We start from the raw sequence: 21,163 nt of genomic DNA on the forward strand, positions 1-21,163 counted from the left end.
ATAACTTAGAAAGTGTTTCATAACAAGTAACTTACTTATATTGTTTTGGAAAGCTCTTGACAGCAGCTATTAAATTTTAGAATCAAAAATAGTACGTTTTGTTTTTAAAAAATGATATGACCTTGACCTGAGCTTGATTAGTAGGCCATTTTAATTTGTGCACGCAAATTACTTCGAAGGTGTGGGTGATAGCGAAAATTGACTCTCGCAAAAGTTGTATGGTTTGAAGGGGGACATAAGAAGGTACTATTGGTTTGACCTTGGATGGCGTCGTCAAGCTCAGGTAAAGGTTACATTGATTTTTTAAAATAGTTGGTGTCAAGAACTTCCAAAATAGTATAAGTAAGTTACTTTTCATTAAAGACTTTCCAAATTATGAGGCTTGAAAGTTTTATTATACTGTAACTTTCAAGTTTTATAACATGGAAAGTTTTTAATAAAAAGTAACTTATATTGTTTTGGAAAGATCTTGACACCAGCTATTAGATTTTGGAATTAAAAATAGGATGTTCCATTTTGGAAAAAAATTAATGTAACCTAGATCTGAACTTGACGACGCCATCCAAAGTCAAATCAATAGTACTTTCGTATGTCCCTCTTTGAACCCTATAACTGTTGTAATAGTTAATTTTTGCTATTACCCATACCTTCGGAGTAATTTGCGTGCACAAATTAAAATGACCTACCCTGTATATGCCGTAGGCAAATAGTTATTTTAGAAAAATAGTATCTGTTTAGGCAAATACTATCTGCCTGGTCAAATAGCTTTTGCTCGTTCATTTGTGTTCAAATGCTATTTTCCTAGGCAAATATCATTTGCCTGAACGCTGTTTAGGAAAGTAGAAGTCAATTTTAGGTAATTGTGCAGAAGATTCTTACCATCTCCGATTTTGATGAAATTAGGCTCAATCAGGCGTTTTTGCACGAAGTAAACGAATCTGGCAGAAAAAAGTATCGGATTGCCCCGCGAACCAAGGCTTAAAGTTGACGACTATTTATGTTAGAATACCTGTCATAACGACGAAATGTAACGACTTTTACTGTTCCACATGGGTATGCGACTTTCCACACGAAGCGAGGTTTACCCTATCCCCCTCCCCGCGTCGCATGGGGATATCTTGGTTGATGGAGCAATCCGACACTTTTTTGTCAGATTTCTTTATTTCGTGCGAAAACGCGTCGAATGTGCTTAATTTCGTTAAAATCGGAGGTAGTGGAGATCTTCTGCACATTTACTCTTTATAATTATTGAAACGTCGACGCATGCTTTACTATACCATGCTTTACGATACCATTTGCCTAATAGCGATTTAGTCAAATAGCATTTGCCTAGGAAAATAGCATTTAAACACAAAAATAAACGGGCGTAAACTATTTGACCAGGCAGATAGCATTTGTCTAGTCAGATACTATTTTCCTAAAATAATAATTTACTTGTTTAATACACACACACACACACACACACACACACACACACACACACACTCACACACTCACTCACACACTCACACACTCACACACACACACACACACACACACACACACATACATTCAGGGTGTCCGGGAACTATGGAACCTATCGCTTTGAGAACATGAAGGAGATGAAAAGGGACAAAAAAGTATTATACCATTTTGCGATATTCGCTATAATTATTGAGTTATAAAATAAAACATTTAAGCCAATGTGCGCTGACGCCACGCCATCGCTCCTAGCTTGTCGGCAACGGCGTGCGGCGGGACAGGTAACGCGTCGTTGTTTGAATTTGCACAGCGTGTCTGAATTTGCCTTACCGCGTGTATACACTGCAAAAATCAAATGTGTTATTTATCAAATATGTAAAAAGAAGCTTTAGCTAAAATATCATACCAACACCAGATTTAATTTTCTTGGCAAATTTTTGTTAAAGAAAAATGTTTTTATATAAAATATACTTTTATAAAAAATATATTTTATAAGTTTTTATAAAAAAAATATTTCTATAAAAATTTTTAAAAATATTTTTGTAAAATACATTGCCTACCAAAAAAGCGGTGCACTAAAAATTTAGGAAAAATTTACCAAACTTTAAACACTTATAAAACAAGAAATATTTATGATACTGGGGTGTTTCAAAAAAAGAATTAAAGCTTAAAACCAGTACTTTGAGAAACATTTAATGCCGATTAAGTGGCATGATTAATTTGCAAATAGCCGATGATAAAACGAAAACTTGGAAAATCGATAAATAAAACGTACAGTTTCTAGAGTTGTGTGGAGTGAAGCAGTTGACGTAACTTCATGAGGTAAAAAGTGCCTAAAAGTTCGAATTTTTTCCTTTAAAATGCGACTTTGCGGAACTCGATACTAATTTTTTGCTAAGTTACGCCAATTTGAAGAAGAGTTGTTTTTTACGAGATAATAATGAATTATGAATTGCAATGTCGCCGTTATCAATGCAAATCACTACAATTCTGTCCAAGACATGTCCAACATGTTGTTGGTTTAAAAACATATCCGTGTGCGTGCGTGCGTGCGTGCGTGCGTGCGTGCGTGCGTGCGTGTGTACACGTGTACACACACACACACACACACATTATAATCTTACTTGTAAGTGAAATCATGACATCACAAAAAATAAATATATTGCTTAACACTACAAAAACGCGTGATATCAGTACAAAATTACTTTTTCAAAAAAAGGTAAAAAAAGGTGCCAATTTATGTGTGTGCGCGCGCACCTTATCTATAATTTTTTGTAAAAACTCAAGTGGTACTATTTTTTAATTTAACCTAAATATATTTTTTCCAAAAAAATGTATGAAATCTTTGAATTGCGCCAATTATAAAGAGAATATATTGCTGTTTGAAATAACTGTTGTACTACTTTTAACGAATAAAATGCAAGTGATAGTATATTTATTTTTTAAGTAAAACCCAAGTAGCGGTATCTTTAATTCCTTTTTAAATAAAATTCAAGTGATACTGTCTGTGTATTTTTATTGAAACATTTTTCTGTTCTAACCTAAGTGGATGTACTTAATTTAAAAAAGTTTTAATGAAATATGTAACATTTAATCTCAAACAATTAAACAGAAATGAGAATGTTTTATTAAAATAAAAAATTTTTAAACTACAAAAATTGGCGCTGCTGTTTTACAACATTTTATTTAAATTATGTTAGACATTTAGTCTTATAGCAAAAATTTTTTTTTTGTTTATTTACAAATAGTCCAGGTGGCAAAAATATTTTATTTTTGTGAGCAATTGAAATAGAGAATTTATTCTCATTTAGTTTATTTCATATCCATATAAATAGAATTTTTTTTAATAAAAAAGGTTACATAAGCCATTTTTTCGGATACATTACTTTTTTAATATTACAATTTTTTTACTACCAATTATCGAAAATGGACTACCAAACGTCAGTAAACGTCCACCAAACGAATGATTACTACTATAATTACTTACGCAGTCTGAAAAGCCGAATTTTATAAAAAGGTGGCCAACTTCACGCGAGTATGACTTTTTTCGTATTATTAATTACAGTTTTAATTACTAGTTATTGGAAATGAATTATCAAACGTAAGTAAGTCACCACCAAACGAATGCTTACTGTTATAATTTCTTATGCAGTTTGAAAAGCAGAATTTTATAAAAAAAGGAGATCAATTTTACGCGTGTATGTCTTTTGTTTGCTTTATTAATTAAAATTTCGACTGTCAATCGTCGGGAATGGACTACCAAACACCACCGATCACTAATCAAATAGTAATGATCGTTACTAGATTTTTCGTAGTGGAGGGTACCAACTTTATGCAACTGGCTATCAGCTTATTATTTCCACGATGCGACAGTTTAATAGAAGTTTGTCCTTTATCCCTTGAAGTTGTTTTACATTACACCACATTTACACTATTTACTCACTTAATCGATGAACGAAGAACGACGAACCGATCGATCGATTTTATTAATCACTATGAATTACATTAATCACTACTAATCACTTGACGTGTTAAAGTTATTTGAAGAAACACATGTTTACGTTACGATCACATAACGCGTGTTTACTGGACGATAACAAGCAGTCGACTGGATATTATTAGTTATGTTATAATAACAGTGTAAACATGTTCAAACTTAATCGAACGCTCCCCCCCCATCTCCCTTTCCTTCCTTTCTTATGCATTTTAAATGTATTATTTTTAACTTGGAAATGATATTCAAGTGATCCCATGTGCATTAAATTTTATATTTTCGAGCATACATTCATTATAATACATTTCTGTTTTTAATGATGATAGGCACAACTTAAAATTATTTATCCGATTTTCTCTCAAGAAGCTAGAGATTGAAATTATTGTATCTCTACAACGTGATAGTAATTTATATTCTTCAAATTGTAATTAGTTTTGGTTTACTTCATATGTTTTTAACTATCTAAAAAGGGGAAGATCAGGTGAGTTACCTTGGGATTTTGATTCTTATTTTTTTAGTTATTCTGGAGACGAAAAAAAGTTTACGTCTCCCGGCATTTGATCGAATAGGCCTTAGTTACGAAATAATAAATTTGTGAAAATTGCCCATACTGCGGCGCGCCATATGAGCCTTCCCGGTAACTGTTTTCCCAACCTATGTAGTTGGCTCCGTGCGTTAAGTGCTTGCTTTATAATCATAAGATCCGGGTTCGCTCCCGGATGTGTGCAATATTTTTTTTTTTTTTTTTAAGTGTATTTATTTATCTTGATGATACTGATATAGTATGCAAATTTCTAAAATAGAAAATTTAATTTAATATCACTTTCTAAACATTAATTTAAATTTAATTTGAATTCAAGTAATAATATTTAAAGTAATAAATAGGTAATAATAATATTAATATATAAGTTATTTGAAATGGATAACATGTAAAGGCAACGTATCTAAATTTTCAAATTGTTTAATTTAAAATTTAATTGGAAATAATATTAACAGTCAACACTAGATTTAAAAATCTAGTGTTTAAAATAATTAATCGTAGGAAAAGAATACCAGTGTTAAATTTAAACAATTTGAAAATTTAGATACGTTGCCTTTATATGTTATTTATTTCAAATAACTTATATATTATTATTATTATTACCTATTTATTATTTTAAATATTATTACTTGAATTCAAATTAAATTTAAATTAATGTTTAGAAAGTGATATTAAATTAAATTTTCTATTTTAAAAATTTGCTTACTATATCAATATCATCAAGATAAATACACTTATTAAAAAAAAAAATGCACACATCCGGGAACGAACCTGGATGTTACGATTGTGAAGCTATCACCTAACGCACGGAGCCGATTGCACTGGTTGGGAAAACAGTTACCGGGAAAGCTCATATAGCGCGGCGCGGTATGACCAATTTTCACAAATTTATTATTTTGAAACTAAGACCTATTCGATCAAACGCCGGGAGACGTAAACTTTTTTTTCGTTTCCAGAGTAACTAAAAAAATTGGGATCAAAATCCCAAGGTGACTCACCTGATCCTCCCCTTGTAAATGTTGAGTACAGTCGCGTTTTTTTGTAAAAAAAAGTGTTTTGACTATTTTTTAAAATTTGACATGCAAATATTCTTGTAGATTTCAAGCAATTACTGTTTCTTTATTTATATAAAAATTTCTGTTATTTTTTTTATTAAAATTATTAGAAGACAAGACGGTAAATGATTATTTTTGAGTTAAATATAGCATAATTAAATAGCATAATTAAAGAGAAAGTTTAAATATGAATGTGTTGTCCGTGTACTGTTATCTGAATGCAGCATGCGTCTCACGAAAATACCCGCGTGTAACAGTGAATTGCATCCCTGTCTGTAGCACTTGTATGTCATACGCTATTCTCAGCAAACATTTTGTACGCAAAAGGATATCAATTTGGCACCAAATTCCAGCGGAATTTTGTATCAAAATCGTATCCTACTGTGTCCGCATTAGGATGCCCAATATAAACCAAATCTGAGAAACATATCTGAAATCAAATTGAAACCAATACCAGAACAAATTTGATAATAATAATGTGATGACAAAATGGCATCAAACACAAGCCAAATCTGTTATCAAATGCGTTGACAAAATAATGCCAAATACAAACCAAATCTGTTTTCGAATATGCTGACAGAATGACACCAAATACAGATCAAATCTGAAGTTTCCGAGACCAACAAAAAAATTTATTTTTTTTTTTTTACAGATTTTATTATTCTTATAACTTAATCTGTATCCACTGTTTCACATATAACATTTTAATTCACTTATTACAATTACGCATTATTTTATAAATTTTGAAAACGCATGTTGTTGCCGGCGGGATTTGAACCTAAGATTTCGGAATAACAACTTAACACGCTAATACTGAGCTAATCGTACACATATGATATCGTTAATAAAAAGTTATATTTGAAGTAAAGCTGAATTGAAACGAAAGAAACTTGCGTTTTGAATATCGCGCAAATACTATCACTAATCCTATAATTATTTAGCCTTAGATATTTTTAATATAAACTATATAAATAATTAAAATCTTTTCCTGGCCAGATAAGTCAAAAAATAACAATTAGAAGTAGTATCGAAGTATAATAAAACATTATTAACGTAAAGAGCACGTTGCAAAAGTCAATTTTGCAATTGTTATAAACAAATTATTAAAAATTATTAAAAATTTCCTCCATAGAGGAAAACTGATTGCACTAATTGACCTAACCGGGAAAAATTACTAAAGAAACATATATGACGCTTTCCTAATTGTTAAAGTTTTTATAATTATTATAAACAAATTAGTTGCGTAATTATTTTGACAAAAAGATAATGGACGAATTTCGTAAAGAGAGCATAATGTGCGTAATGTAACATTTTATCTTTGTTTAACTTTTGGTAATCAACAAGGATTATGTCATGCGCATTATGCGCTTTACGGATCTTAACTAATGTTGCATTTTTGTGTGATAATTGTTACATTTTCGTAATAGCAAGCTTGTTTACTTTGCCATCAATTTATTAATCATACAAACTACAGATCTGACTGTTATCAATTTCTAATCTGTCGTATATTTTGACAAAGGAATGATATTGCATTCTTGCGTGAAAATTGTTAACATTTTTGCAATAGCAAACTTGTTTAATATTTGTTATAAATTTGTCGTCAAAACTTTTAACAAATTTGCTTGCTTTTTAACGCCAATTTGTCATATACTCTGCCAACAAAGTTGTAGTATATTTGGTACAAATCTGTAACAGTACCGGAAATACCAATGTATGCGGACCATATGTGGACCAATATCTGTTATCAACTTTTGCAGTTGCAGAAATGGTTATAGGGGTTCCTTTTTATAACTTAAAAATAAGCTCCGGACAAATTTTTGCCAAAGAAAAGTCGTCTCAGAATTTGATTACAAATATGCATGTGAAAGGACTAATGTATATTCTGAATCACCCTATATATCCGCATAAACGGGTGCGTGCGTGCGTGTGTGCACGCGCGCGCGTGTGTAAATGGATGTGATGGAGACGATGTGAAAGAAAGATTTGACGAATATATTTTTTTTCCAGATGTTAAAAACAGTAGGTTGGAGATTAATTGCTATAACTGGCGCTATATATGGTGCTTTATATCTCTACGAACGTTTAACATGGACTAATAATGCAAAAGAACGTGAATTTAAGCGACAATACGTTGCACATGCTACTAAGAAGCTACGATTGATTGTCGATCTTACTTCTGCAAATTGCAGTCATCAAGTACAACAGTAAGTACTTATACATTGCATCCGTTTAGATATAACAATGTACAAATATGTGTAAGATAATTTTCTGATTCCTATTATTTTAGTTTTGTATTTTGAAAAACTATTTAATACTTTAAGATTATGAAATATATTATTATAATAGAATTTCTTGCTATTTATACCTAATTATTTGAAATGAATTTAATATAACATTTTGTGTTTTTAAGATTTCTACTGGTATTTTCTTCAAGGAGGCTAAAGGTTTACGAACTGCATTCTTTTAGCATTCTTGATGTAACATTTTTTTTTTAAGTAATTTTCAAATTAGTTGTTAACATCTTTTTATACATGTTACAAAATAGCATATATACTAAGATACTTGAACCGAAGAAGGTCCTAACTTATTTTTTATAAACTCTATGAAAATAATAAAATAAGTTAATATAATAAAATAAAAATTATAATATTGGTTGAAAGTATTTCTTAATGCTCAATAATTTCTTACAAGGGGAGGATCAGGTGAGTCACCCTGGGATTTTGATCCCAATTTTTTTAGTTATCCTGGAGACGAAAAAAAAGTTTACGTCTCCCGGCGTTTGATCGAATAGGCCTTAGTTTCGGAATAATAAATTTGTGAAAATTGGCCATACCGCGGCGCACCATATGAGTCTTCTCGGTGTTTTCCCAACCAGTGTAGTCTGCTCCATGCGTTAGGTGGAGGTGTGGCTTGCTTCACAATTGTAAGATACGGGTTCGCTCCCAGATGTGTGCAATATTTTTATTTTTTTTTAAATAAGTGTATTTATTTATCTTGATGATATTGATATAGTATGCAAATTTCTAAAATAAAAAATTTAATTTAATATCACTTTCTAAATATTAATTTAAATTTAATTTGAAGGATATTTGAATTCAAGTAATAATATTTGAAATAATAAATAGGCAGTAATAATAATAATATATAAGTTATTTAAAATGGATAACATAAAGGCAACGTATCTAAATTTTCAAATTGTTTAAATTTAACACTGGTATTCTTCTACGATTAATTATTTTAAAAACTAGAATTTTAAAATACTGTTAATATTATTTCCAATTTCCATTAAATTTTAAATTAAACAATTTGAAAATTTAGGACGTTGCTTTTATATGTTATCCATTTCAAATAACTTATATATTATTATTATTATTATTACTTATTTATTATTTCAAATATTATTATTTGAATTTAAATTAAATTTAAATTAATGTTTAGAAAGTGATATTAAATTAAATTTTCTATTTTAAAAATTTGCATACAAGATCAATATCATCAAGATAAATACACTTATTAAAGAAAAAAAAGATATTGCACACATCCGGGAGCGAACCCGGATCTTACGATTGTGAAGCAAGCACCTAACGCACGGAGCCAACTGCACTGGTTGGGAAAACACTTATCGGGAAGGCTCATATGGTGCGCTGCGGTATGGCCAATTTTCACAAATTTATTATTTCGAAATTAAGGCCTATTCGATCAAATGCCGGGAGACGTAAACTTTTTTTTGTCTCCAGAGTAACTAAAAAAATTGGGATTAAAATCCCAGGGTGACTCACCTGATCCTCCTTTTGTTAGATGAATTTATAAATATTTACAAAATTCTCCAAACTTTGCGCCGCATATTTGTCAGACTTAAAGCGCAGCTCTTTTTTAAGATAAATTCCGAATGTAATATCACCATGCGAAAAATCAGAGTATTTTTTGCAATAAATTTTTTACGGTTTTTTGGGATTGTAAAAATGAGTGTAAGCTTATTAAAAATTGATTAGCAATTTAATAATTCGAGATATTACCTTTGGGATTCTTCTTAAAAAAAACTGTATTTTACGTTTAACAAATATGCGGTCCACATTTTGGGGAATCTTGTAAAAGTTTATGAATTTCCTTAAGAAATTATTGAACATTAACTGCTTTTGATCGATATTGCCATTTTCGTTATTTAAATGTTACACTTTCCGTCCATCTTAGAATTTGTTTGTATTGAAAATAAAATGTTTATTTTAATCACTTGCAAAAATAAAATTATTTTCCATATAGAATATTTGTAAATAAACAAAAAAAATTTTAACTTTGACATTTGTCCTTATTAATGCTAGTATTTTTAATAAGACTCATAAAAAATAAACTGCAAATAATTAGGAAACTAAATATTATCTTCTAAAATTACTTTTAAAATGATTTTATTAATCACAAAAATGAAATCTCTTAGGATTTGCTCTACTGTTAAACATCATAATTATCTTTGATATTATCTGTATTTAATTTTCCAAGGTTTGGAAATTCTTGACCATTTAAGCGTAATTTTAGCTTCTTAAAAATAAGCATCATTGAAAATAATTATCTTCTGTTGCAAGCCACACACATAACAAACAAATGACAATAGCCATAACAATAAATGCATAAGTGGACTACATTTAATACGTATTCAGATAAAAGTTGTAAGGTTTAAAAAGATTTATTTACGGATCTTATCAGTTTGACCTTGGATGGCGTTGCCAAGGTCAGATCAAAAACACATTAATTTTTTTAAATAGAATACTATTTTTGATTCCAGAATCTAATAGCTGGTGTCAAAAGCTTTTCAAAACGCTATAAATAAGTTTATTTTTGTTAAATATTTTTCGAGTTATAAATCTTGAAAGTTACAGTACACTGTAGCTTTTAAGCCTCACAACTCGGAAAGTACAATACTTAATGAAAGATATAACATACAGTTGTAAGGGTGTTAGGATTTTGAATGAGGCGCCCGTAAGAGAAATCTGGGAGACACTTCAAAAGCTAAGACTCCATGTACGCGGTGAGCAGCGGCTAACTTATGCCAACGCGCGCGGAAAGCGACTCCATGTACGCGGTAGAGCCTAGCCACATGCGGAAATTGAAAAGCTGTTGATATTTTCAAATAAAACTAACCGTAGTACACATATATAAAATTAATGTTTACTACGAGGGTAAGTCAAATATTATCCGCACTTTTGCTAGAACACGTCTTTAAGTTTGTCATACTGCGTTTCGGGCAGGCAGGCTTTAAGTTAGCACTACTGGAGTCTCGTGATTAAAGCTGGACCTTTATCGTGTCAGTTTGTTTATCGCTACGAGTGTGTAAATGTGACTGCTCCGCTAGAAGTTTGCACCAAGGAGGAACAGAGAGCTGTGATACGATTTCTTCAGTTGGAAGGAGTGAAAGGTGCTGAAATTCATCAGAGGTTTTTAACACAATGCGGAGACAGTGCTTTACTACACAGAAGTGTATATGAATGGATCGAAAAGTTTAAAAGTGGACGCACATGTATGACACACAAAGGGGCAGCAGGACGCCCGTCAACTTCCACCACCGACGAAAAGGTTCAGCAAGGTTAAGAGTTGATACTGGCAAACCGGCATATTGTCTTAAAAGCCTCCGATGAATTTCAGCACCTTCACTTCTTCCTATCAAAGAAATTGTATTACAATAAAGAAATTACAGCTCTCTGTTTTTCTTTGGTGCAAACATTTAGCGGAGCGGTCATATTTACACGCTCGTAGCGGTAAACAAACTGACGCGATCAAGGTCCAGCCATGGTAGAAAGGCAAAGGTATTCTCTTGCGCATCGTAAGACGGCTAGCCAATGAGAAGCTGTATCGTGCTCACGCTAAGTTAGGTCATATTAGACGGCAAATTGAACTGTTTTAATAATGGGCATTTTCCAACAAGCGATACAATTGATACAGCATAACACAGTAAATTATTTTATTCTTGTTGTTCATTAATAAACAAGGATAAAGTGGTTCATTGTGCTACACTATGTCTTTCTGTGTGGAAAGCGCCCAATATTAACTTAATAATATTAATAAATTTTGCACAATTCAATATTAATTCAATATTAAATTACGAAAAAGTCCATATCTTAAGATATTTATTAACGTTTGTGATTTTTATTTATAACTAAATATTTATTTTAAAAAAATTAATATATGCATACATTGTAATAATTTATTTTGAAATAATAATTTATACATTTAGATTAAAAGGTATTGAAAAACAAAGAGTGACCCTAAAATCAAGGCTTTTTTAGCCCATTTTTTGTACCTTGATTTATGCTTCAGATTTAGTTTTAAATGACCTTATGATGAGACATTAATCCCAGAAAAATTTTAAGTTGAGCCTAGAACGGGTTTCGGAGTTAAGAGGCGATAAAAATGGCGATATCACGTATATGTCTAACTTTTTAAGTCGCTTACAGTATTTTTTTTTTAATACTATTAGGAATATAAATAAATTTCCGCAGTTTCACAAAAAATGGCGCCATTAGTATGTTATAGTTGAAATTGTCTGTTGTAAAACGTTATATGGTAAGGTTGGACATCTGGCAACAACATAACCTTAAAATATTAGCGATTTTGTATCAGCATCATATATCTTTTTTCGTGCGAAAATGTCGAGTTTTGAGCCGAATAAGCGTCATTTGCGGGAGCTTTTGATTTACTTCTTTAATTTGAAAAAATCTGCAGCCAAGGCGCATCGATTGCTTGTAGAAGCATATGGTGAGGCTGCCTTAAGTGAGAGAAGTTGCCGTGAGTGGTTTCACAAGTTTAAGAACGGTGAATTTAACGTCGAAGACAAAAAACGAAGCGGAAGGCCGAAAGTGTACGAAGACGCGGAATTGGAAACATTATTAAATGAAGATTCGTGCCAAACGCAAGAAGCACTTGCACTTACATTAGGAGTGACTCAACCAGCAATTTCACATCGCTTAAAATCATTGGGAATGATTCAAAAACAAGGAAACTGTTCCATATGAACTGAAGCCGAGAAACGTTGAACGCCGATTTTTCACATGTGAAATGCTGCTTGCCAGGCATAAACGAAAGGGTTTTTTGCATCGTATAGTCACTGGTGATGAAAAATGGATCCACTACGATAACCCAAAGAAAAAGAAATCATGGGGACCACCTGGCCATGCTTCAACATCGACAAGCCGAACATTCATGGAAAAAAGCTCATGTTGTGTATTTGGTGGGATCAGCTTGGTGTCGTGTATTATGAGTTGCTCAAACCGAATGAAACCATTACTGGGGCTCTCTACCGAACACAATTGATGAGATTGAGCCGAGTACTCAAGGAAAAACGTGCCCACTACTACTCCAGACACGACAAAGTTATTCTTCTGCATGATAATGCTCGTCCACATGTTATGGCGCCGATTAAAACCTACCTGGAAACACTCAATTGGGAAGTTTTACCCCACCCGCCGTATTCACCAGACATTGCTCCTTCTGATTACTACTTGTTTTGATCGATGGCGCATGGCCTGTCTGAGCTTCACATCATATGAAGATACAAAAAATTGGGTCGATTTGTGGATAGCTTCAAAAGATGAAGCATTCTTCCGACGCGGTATCCGTATGCTGCCAGAAAGATGGGAAAAAGTAGTGGCTAGCGATGGACAATACTTCGAATAAAACATTAGGTACCGTTTTTTCACAATAAATGCCCAATTTTTGATAAAAAACGGCGGAAACTTATTTATACTCCTAATAAGTTACAATATTTTGTGTCTTATAATATGATATAAATATCAAATGAATATAAAAATGTGAATTTTATGATTAATTGACGCGATGGGGGAAGAGAACTAATCGAGCAGAGTGCATTTCCTTACGTATTAAATTTTCCTTGATATTTTCTAGTTTCACGTAGTTCCAGTAGCCTTGCCTGAAGTGGCTAGATCTTTCTTGCCTTCATTGGCTGGAATTCTCTTGCCTTCAGTGATTAGATCTCTTTTGCCTTCAGTAGCTGGAACTTTCTTTCCTTAAGTGGCTCGATCATTCTTGTGTTCAGGACATGATAGATTGTCATAAAGTCATATTACATAAAGATATACAGTTGTTAGTTTCTTCAAATATATGTAGTTAATTTTTTTATTTTTTTATTTAATGTACTTGTACCCGCGAAAAAACGAAAGAAGCGTAGTACTACCAATAAAATGATATCATTTATTTTCAACATTTGATGCAATTAAATTTGTTCAAGAGCGAAAACGTTGAACAGAGCGCCGGTGTCACTCAGAGAGAGCGCGTGGCGTTCGAGGCGAAATGAGTTGAGCTTAGCTTGATATCTGGTGTGACGAAACGAAATGCCTGCCCCGCGAGAGTGCGACTGTTTTTGGGGGAGCGTGTGAAAGACGGGAGTCATGCATGTGAGAGAGCGAGAGCGTCTGCGAAGTGCGAAAGTGAAAGCGAGAAAGCGGGATTAGTTTAGGAGCAGGTGATTTTGATGAATTTCGACGAATTGGTATAAGTTTGAGTCTTAGTCGTCTTTATTATACATGACAGTGCACACTGGATCACTGAGGTCTCGTTGCACTTGGATTGTGACTCCAAACAACGATAAGTCCTCGCGTACAAAATTCTTTCAATCCTGCTACGCCTGCTTTATGTTTCCGTCGGAGCAATCACGTAAACCGCGAGTATTTCGCTATGCTCGAGCAATCCTGGCAAGAAGTTCGTTATTCACTCGCGGTTTCTTAATTTCTATCACCGTTTCCGCGACATCACTACTCTAATCGCTCGTGCGTCTCGCTCGCATGAAGTCTCGACCGAATCTGGTTATCGGCAGCTATCGAAAAGCTGCGGCGTTCCCGAATCTGTCCTTAAGGGAGAGGGAATAGCGTATGGGCTTGTAATGTCCATGCGGGAATCACGTGAGAAAAGTATTCGCGCTTGTTGTCGCGTAAATCATGCGAACGAGCGGCTGTTGAACACAAGTACGCCTGCCTGAATTTATCGAGGAATGCCGACCTAAGCATAATATCAAACATTACACAAATAGGCAACTCTTACAATAATATTCATCTGCGATCACCGAGGCGTGTTGTTATAGAGCAAAACGCGTGGATCGAGCGTGTGCGATACCAAATCATCAACGTGCACGAGAACTATATATATAAATGATACATGATCGAATAGTGTCCGATTCTTAACAAAATTGATTAATAATAGTTTTTCATCTTAAATGATTAAAACAAAGAAATTCCTTTAAACATAAAAATACTATATGCTATAACAAGGAAAATTGATTAAGTATAGGGAAATGCGTTCCGCCCGGTTCTCTAATTATTGCATAAATTCATATTTTTATGTTGATTTAATATTTATATTATATGTATAAGACACTTAAAAAAACGCGAAATTGTAATATAAAATTGAATGAAAACTACTGTGACTTAAAAAATTAAATATATACGTGACATCGCCACTTTTATCCCCTCCTAACAGCGAAACCCGTTTAACTTAAAATTTTTCTGGAATTAATGTCTCATTATAAGGTATCATTTAAAACAAAATTTGATGCGAAATTTGAGATATAAAAAATGGACTAAGTTTGATGTCACTCTTTTTAACAACATATTTTTAAAATTCACAGTATTTATATATTATAACGAAATCAATCTGCAATCAATAAATGTTTAATAAATATTTAAGATATACTATTTTTGCCAGGGAGATAAGCGTACGATTAGCATTGTTGTTGGCATTATTTACATATTTTGGAGGTATTAATATTTTAAAGAACAAAAAAGTGCGTGCGTGTGTGTGTGCGTGCGTGCATACAGGGTGTCAGGTAAATACTGACTTTGGTTTTGTGGATTGATAGATCAAGTAAAACTGAGCAGAAAAGTCATTTACCATTTTTTAATACTCACCATAGTTAATGAAATAAGAATTAATAAAGTCTAAGAATTAGCGCGTATTACCGCGCGCAAGGACTGCCCACCGAGACGTAAGCAGCCGGGGCCGCAGACCGTAGCTACTGCTGCTTTTCCCTTCTCACCATGCCGCGCCGCCAGCCGCGGCTGTCTATGCCCCGGCGATCGACGGGCGGTCCTTGCGCGCGGTGATACGCACTTATTCGCAGATTTTATTAATTTTTATTTTGTTAACTATGGCGAGTATTAAAAAATGTTAAAGGACTTTTCTGCTCAGTTTTATTTGATCTATCAATCCACAAAAACAGAGGTGGTATTTGCCTGAGACCCTGTATATATAAATTCTTTATCTCTAGTTAGGAAGTTAAATTGTAATATAATATGTTGTAATAAATTATAAAGTAATGTATACTTAAAAAACTTTACAACAAATTTTTATTAAAACGATTTATTTACTTACTTTGTTACAAGTTTTTATTACACTAAATAAACGTAGTGCTGCCTTTTAATTCCCTAATCCTTCTTTACTTACGTCCTATAACACACCTTTTAAGCCTACATTCTAGGCGTAAAGCGCATTTTTGAAAATTGGTAAATTTTAAGTGGACCTTATTCGGTTCAAGTACTTTACTTTTCTCAATCTTTTGTAATAATATTTTTATAATAATATTTTTATAATAATATTAATATAATATTTTATATAGAGAACTCTCCAGCACATTTGCACGACTCTGTCACTTGGTAGATGAAACAACGTCTGAAATGGATACCGAACTTAAGACTATAGCGAATACTTTAGCAGTATTGGAAAAAGCAGCAGCTAAGGCGAAACATCTTCGAAACGAAGCCAATTTTTTAATAAATGAGTTGGATACGTTTGATGCAGCTTACTTGAAACCTTTAAATTAAATAAATAATCCGTTTTGTATACATTTATGAATCAATTAGAAGCGTATTAATTTTGAAGGAATCTACATGTTTAAATGTTTAATATTTTGTTTTTAGTCTAAAAATAGTAATTAATTTAAGATGGTAATTAAAACTAGTTTTATGTAACAATTGAATGACAGACATTTGTATGTATAGATATAGATTCATATTTTCATCTTGTAATCCTCGATTTATTAAAATATGATTTTTATATTAGATAAATGAAATAAGAGAAACAGATGGTCGTATTTAAATGTACGGTAGTAAATGAGACACTTATAAAGTAAAGGAATGTTTTTACCTGATAAAACCTAGTCTTAGTATGCAGGAAAATCAATTTCTTGTCAGTAAATCATGTCAAATAACTTATTTTTATTAATCTTACCTCATTTTTTTCAATAAATAATTATAATAAAAAATGTAGTTATGTGACAGAATGAATTATAAAAATATACATGCATATTTCTTACTTTTGGAAGTATTATGTCGAAGATTATTAAATATCGCAATAAATATCTTTAATGAGACTTAAAATAAATTATGCTTATCTCAGATTTATTACAAATGTATCAATTTTATTTAATTAAAAGGTTCAAAAAGACATATATATGTAAAACTTCATCTTGTTATTAGACTGTATTTAATAAAAAATGTATGTACTATAAATAAATAAATATCGTTAGAAATTGTTATACATGACTAATAATTTATAGTTTAACGAATTTAATAAAATATTTAAAAATGTATTTCTCGGATTTACCGTATTTCCAAAAATATGGAGGGTGTAGTTTACCATGATATATTTGTGATAAATTTTTGTATACTTGAGATCTTTTATTGTATAGGTATTATGTTCGTAAGAAAAAGATTTTTTAACAAACCGAATTAACTTATATTGAATCGTAACACCAGTATACAACAATATATTTTAATTAAGAAAAATAATGGTACCAAATATTTCTGTTTTATACACAATCATTATAATATGCGTTACGTGTTTAATGTTCCATTATTAATTACATCCTGATTAACATCCTGTATACAAGGTTGAGTTGAAACTATCTAATTTCAACGTAAATAGGTCAAATTTGCTCGAACCCAAGAGAAAAATGGTTTATTAACATAAATAGCATTACCATACCTAAAACTGTTACGGGATTGTTACTTAGGTAATATTATTAATTGAGTATAAGTTTTTGCCTTTCTATTCTTAAGGCTCCTGACTCCTCAGCTGAGAACTCTGCGTTGAAGGTAGTGACATTCCGTCGCGGACAAAATTAGAACTAATATATGTGAAACGTGACAGATTGACAATGAGATGTTATCGTGCATGTCATTTTGTTATTATGTGTTTCATTGTGAAAATATGACTTGTTTTGTATTTATCAAATTCGTAAAAATGGACCACAAGTAAAGTTTCTTTGAATTTTATACATAAAAGTACATTTTCACTCCTTTCAATAGCTGTCTATGTGTTTTCCTGTCTGAATAGGCGTCATTTTACGTGCTTTTTACGACTATTTACTGATTGCTAGGCGAAAAAGGGATAGTCGTGACCGATATTTAGAAGTGTTTTAAAGCCATCTGATTAGTCTGTTTTATCCAAATTGGTTTTATTTACAAATGGCATGTTTGATAAAATTGCGTGTTATTTCACGCAATTTTTCGCTTCTGACGTCACAACTTCAATATGGCCGCGGCGAGTACTCAGGAACTTTAACAATGAAATACACTTATTATATTCTTGGCGTCAATAACTGTAAGTTTTGGGATACGAGTCGACTGAAGAATTGGAACTCACGGGGATCACGCTGGGATTGAGAAATAACTCAATTGTACACAAACTATTTACTTATTTGAATTACTTTCCTTGCATTGTCACATCGAATGACTATTTGATACTCTCCGTTGGTTCTCAGTTTGGCAATCCCTTTTATTCGGTTATGGTCTGTTTAGTCAACGCATTTGCTTTTGTTAAGGGTTCTGACAAGAAGATGCTTTTAATTGCGAAATACGAAATGGGATGAGCCTTAGTTCATTCGAAAGGGGGGGTTGAGAGTATAAAAAGTGTGAGAGCGTTTGCGTGCATGGGCCTTTGTTTCAGAGAAATTTGCATGTAAAGTTTGGCATCCACGGCGCGATACGTTAAGTACGATTGCGCGGTAGATTAAAGCATGAAGTGCGATGGCTGAGGAAACTAAGGCACACCTCTTATTTTGTCCTCGGCGGCCGCGTGAAGAGAAGTGTTTGAATCCTTGCAGTGCCAATTTCTTTTTTCAATAATAGCTACATTTATCAATTGCAAATGACTTTTATTATTCTTAGTAAGATATTAATTATTATACATTATTTGTTATGTAACGCTGGTGGTTTTCGTGCGGTGCGGTAGGAGTCAGGATGCGGTGGCGGATAAGCTCGCCGGATTGGCCGGGTTCGGTAGAATAATCGCACTCGGAATTAGTTGACAAAACACTAAATCTTTATTCAAGACGTGATATTTACATGTAGTCAGATAGTTTATTGACTCGAACGCCTCGCGACAAGTGGACTTAGCCTAAGCGGGGACACAATTGGCTCTCGGTGGTTGCGACGACCAATTGCCTCTGAGCGGTCCGAAGCGCTAGCTTTGCTAATCGGCAAATGTACGGCGACGCGCGGAATAACGAGCATGCTAGGTGAGCACCGAAACGAAAAACAAGACAAGACACGAATCGAATTATTATAACCGCGATAATGCGGACGCAATGATAAAGTCAATAAGAGTTCTAACTTCCTAATCGCGTGGTTTTAAACGGACACGGTGTCCGGGGTGATCGGGGAGCCGCGGAACGCGGGATCGGAGCGACGGCGGCGATTCCGCGCCTCGCCCGAACCGCCTCGTGCAAAATGAGGCGAGGATATCGTCAGAGCGCGAATGCTCTGACGATGATTTCGGTTACAAGAGAATCTTCCCTGAGGGAGAGGACGGAGGTGATTGGTCTGCGGATTCAACGAGGATGCTCGTCGTGGACGGATTCGCCGAGGATACTCGACTACGGAGCACGGCGAGGATGCTTGCCGTGATTGGCTGCGGAGCGGTATTCGGTATATCAGGATTAGCCGAGGATCCTCAGCTAGCCGGGACGACGAGGATTCTCGTCGAGGGGGGTCTGGATGAGGCGAGTATTCTCGTCCTCTTGGGAGTCGGATTTGCGGTCGAGGATTCTCGACCTGTCGGGTTCGGCGGACCGGGAAGATCTCACTCGGCATTCTTATTGCCGGCTTATATATCCGAACACACGGTTGGGCGGACTAATCCGAGCGTTCGGTCGGCTGGCCCGGAGTGGGAACGTTGCCGAACGCCACGGGCGGCGCGCGTGCTGCCGCGTGATCGCGACGGCAGGTTAGCTCGATGCGCGCACGTGGTGTTTTGCCGGTGCTTTGCTCGAGTGGACGGAGCGGAGTGGCAGTGCGCGCGAGGTGGAGGGGCGTTTCGTTACAGTTACATGAAACAAAATATAATTTTTAGAAAGTTTGCATATTTATTCAAGTTTATTTATTTATTTTTATTCATTATACAATTCTAGCATTGCTGTACATTGTCCTGATATTATTGTTAGCGGAGGAAGAACAGAATTGAATACGCAATATGATGCAATCAAAATTCAATTGTTAACACACTATTTATTATCTGCGCCGAAATTTAAAAATATGCTACAATTTGCTTGGTTGGTACGCGTCAAAGTTAGCACATGAACGCGAAATTTTTAGTAATATGAATCAATTATGTTTTCCTGTAAACATACATAATATTAAATGTTCTTGTAAAACACGTTATTCTTTTATACAATGTTCATGGTGTACAGTCCATTTGTGTTTCTAATGCTTTTACGTAAATTTTCACCCACAACATTTGTATAGCAATGTTAGAATTGTATAATGAATAAAAATAAATAAATAAACTTGAATAAATATGCAAACTTTTTAATTAATACATTTTATTTCATGTAACGAATAATATATAACGATTAATATCTTGTTAAGAATAATAAAAGTTATTTACAATTGATAAATGTAGCTATTACTGAAAAAAAAATTGGCATTGCGAGGATTCGAACACCTCTCTTCACGCGGCTGCCGAGGACAAAATTAAAGATGCGCTTTAGTCTTACCGCGCTTCATGCTTTAACTTACTGCGCAATCGTACTTAACCCTTAAACACGTAAGTGGGTCTGAGAGACCACATATGAAGTTTTGAACGCTTGCTATGTGAAGACGGAATAAGATAGGAGGTTTGGACCAAGACGTAAAAAAAGTTTGAAATCTCCTCTTTCGATTGATATAGTTGATCAACTTTTTTGGTCAACTAGAATTTGAACGGCACGGCAGCAAAGTTTTGTTAGGGTCAATGCGACCCATATAGTGTGTAAGTGAAACTTTTTTTGTGAGTATTTTACATAAAAAAACTGGACAAAATACGTTCGAACAGCTCGTTTTACGAATGTTACTCGCATATACTTTGTTTAAAGTTGGAATACTATAAAATGCTGTAGAAAGGGGAGTTTTTTCGAAATATATCATGAAACACATCAATATTCAATTTTAGACACAATTTAATCAAAAATACCTCATATTTGCCTTGTTACATAAGTACATTTTTTAATAGAAATGACAATGATATAATTTTTTTTGAAAGTATGAATCTTTAGTTTTAAAACGCCGTATTGTAAAGTTCTTCAAAGTTTTTTGTTGCAAAGATATGATTTTTTTTTTAAAGTGGATTTTTAGATGCCCA

At 33.4% G+C, this 21,163-nt stretch overlaps 1 protein-coding gene across 9 annotated transcripts in view; it reads left to right on the forward strand.

The window, feature by feature from the left end:
• Window positions 1-21,163, forward strand: part of LOC105202128 (transmembrane GTPase Marf) — a 168,303-nt gene that overhangs the window by 137,321 nt on the left and 9,819 nt on the right. For 7 of the 9 annotated variants that reach the window (XM_039453664.1, XM_039453672.1, XM_039453677.1 and 4 more), the window contains 2 exons: window positions 7,559-7,755; window positions 16,164-17,075. In XM_039453664.1, coding sequence (XP_039309598.1) covers window positions 7,559-7,755; window positions 16,164-16,368 — 402 coding nt within the window. In that variant the 3' untranslated portion in view covers window positions 16,369-17,075. Of the gene's footprint in view, window positions 1-7,558; window positions 7,756-16,163; window positions 17,076-21,163 lie in introns of those variants that run through there. The other 2 variants (XM_039453656.1, XM_039453647.1) reach the window with 1 other exon arrangement.

The sequence above is a fragment of the Solenopsis invicta genome, chromosome 1 (genome assembly GCF_016802725.1).
Source record: "Solenopsis invicta isolate M01_SB chromosome 1, UNIL_Sinv_3.0, whole genome shotgun sequence".
NCBI classification, from domain to species: Eukaryota; Metazoa; Arthropoda; class Insecta; order Hymenoptera; family Formicidae; genus Solenopsis; species Solenopsis invicta.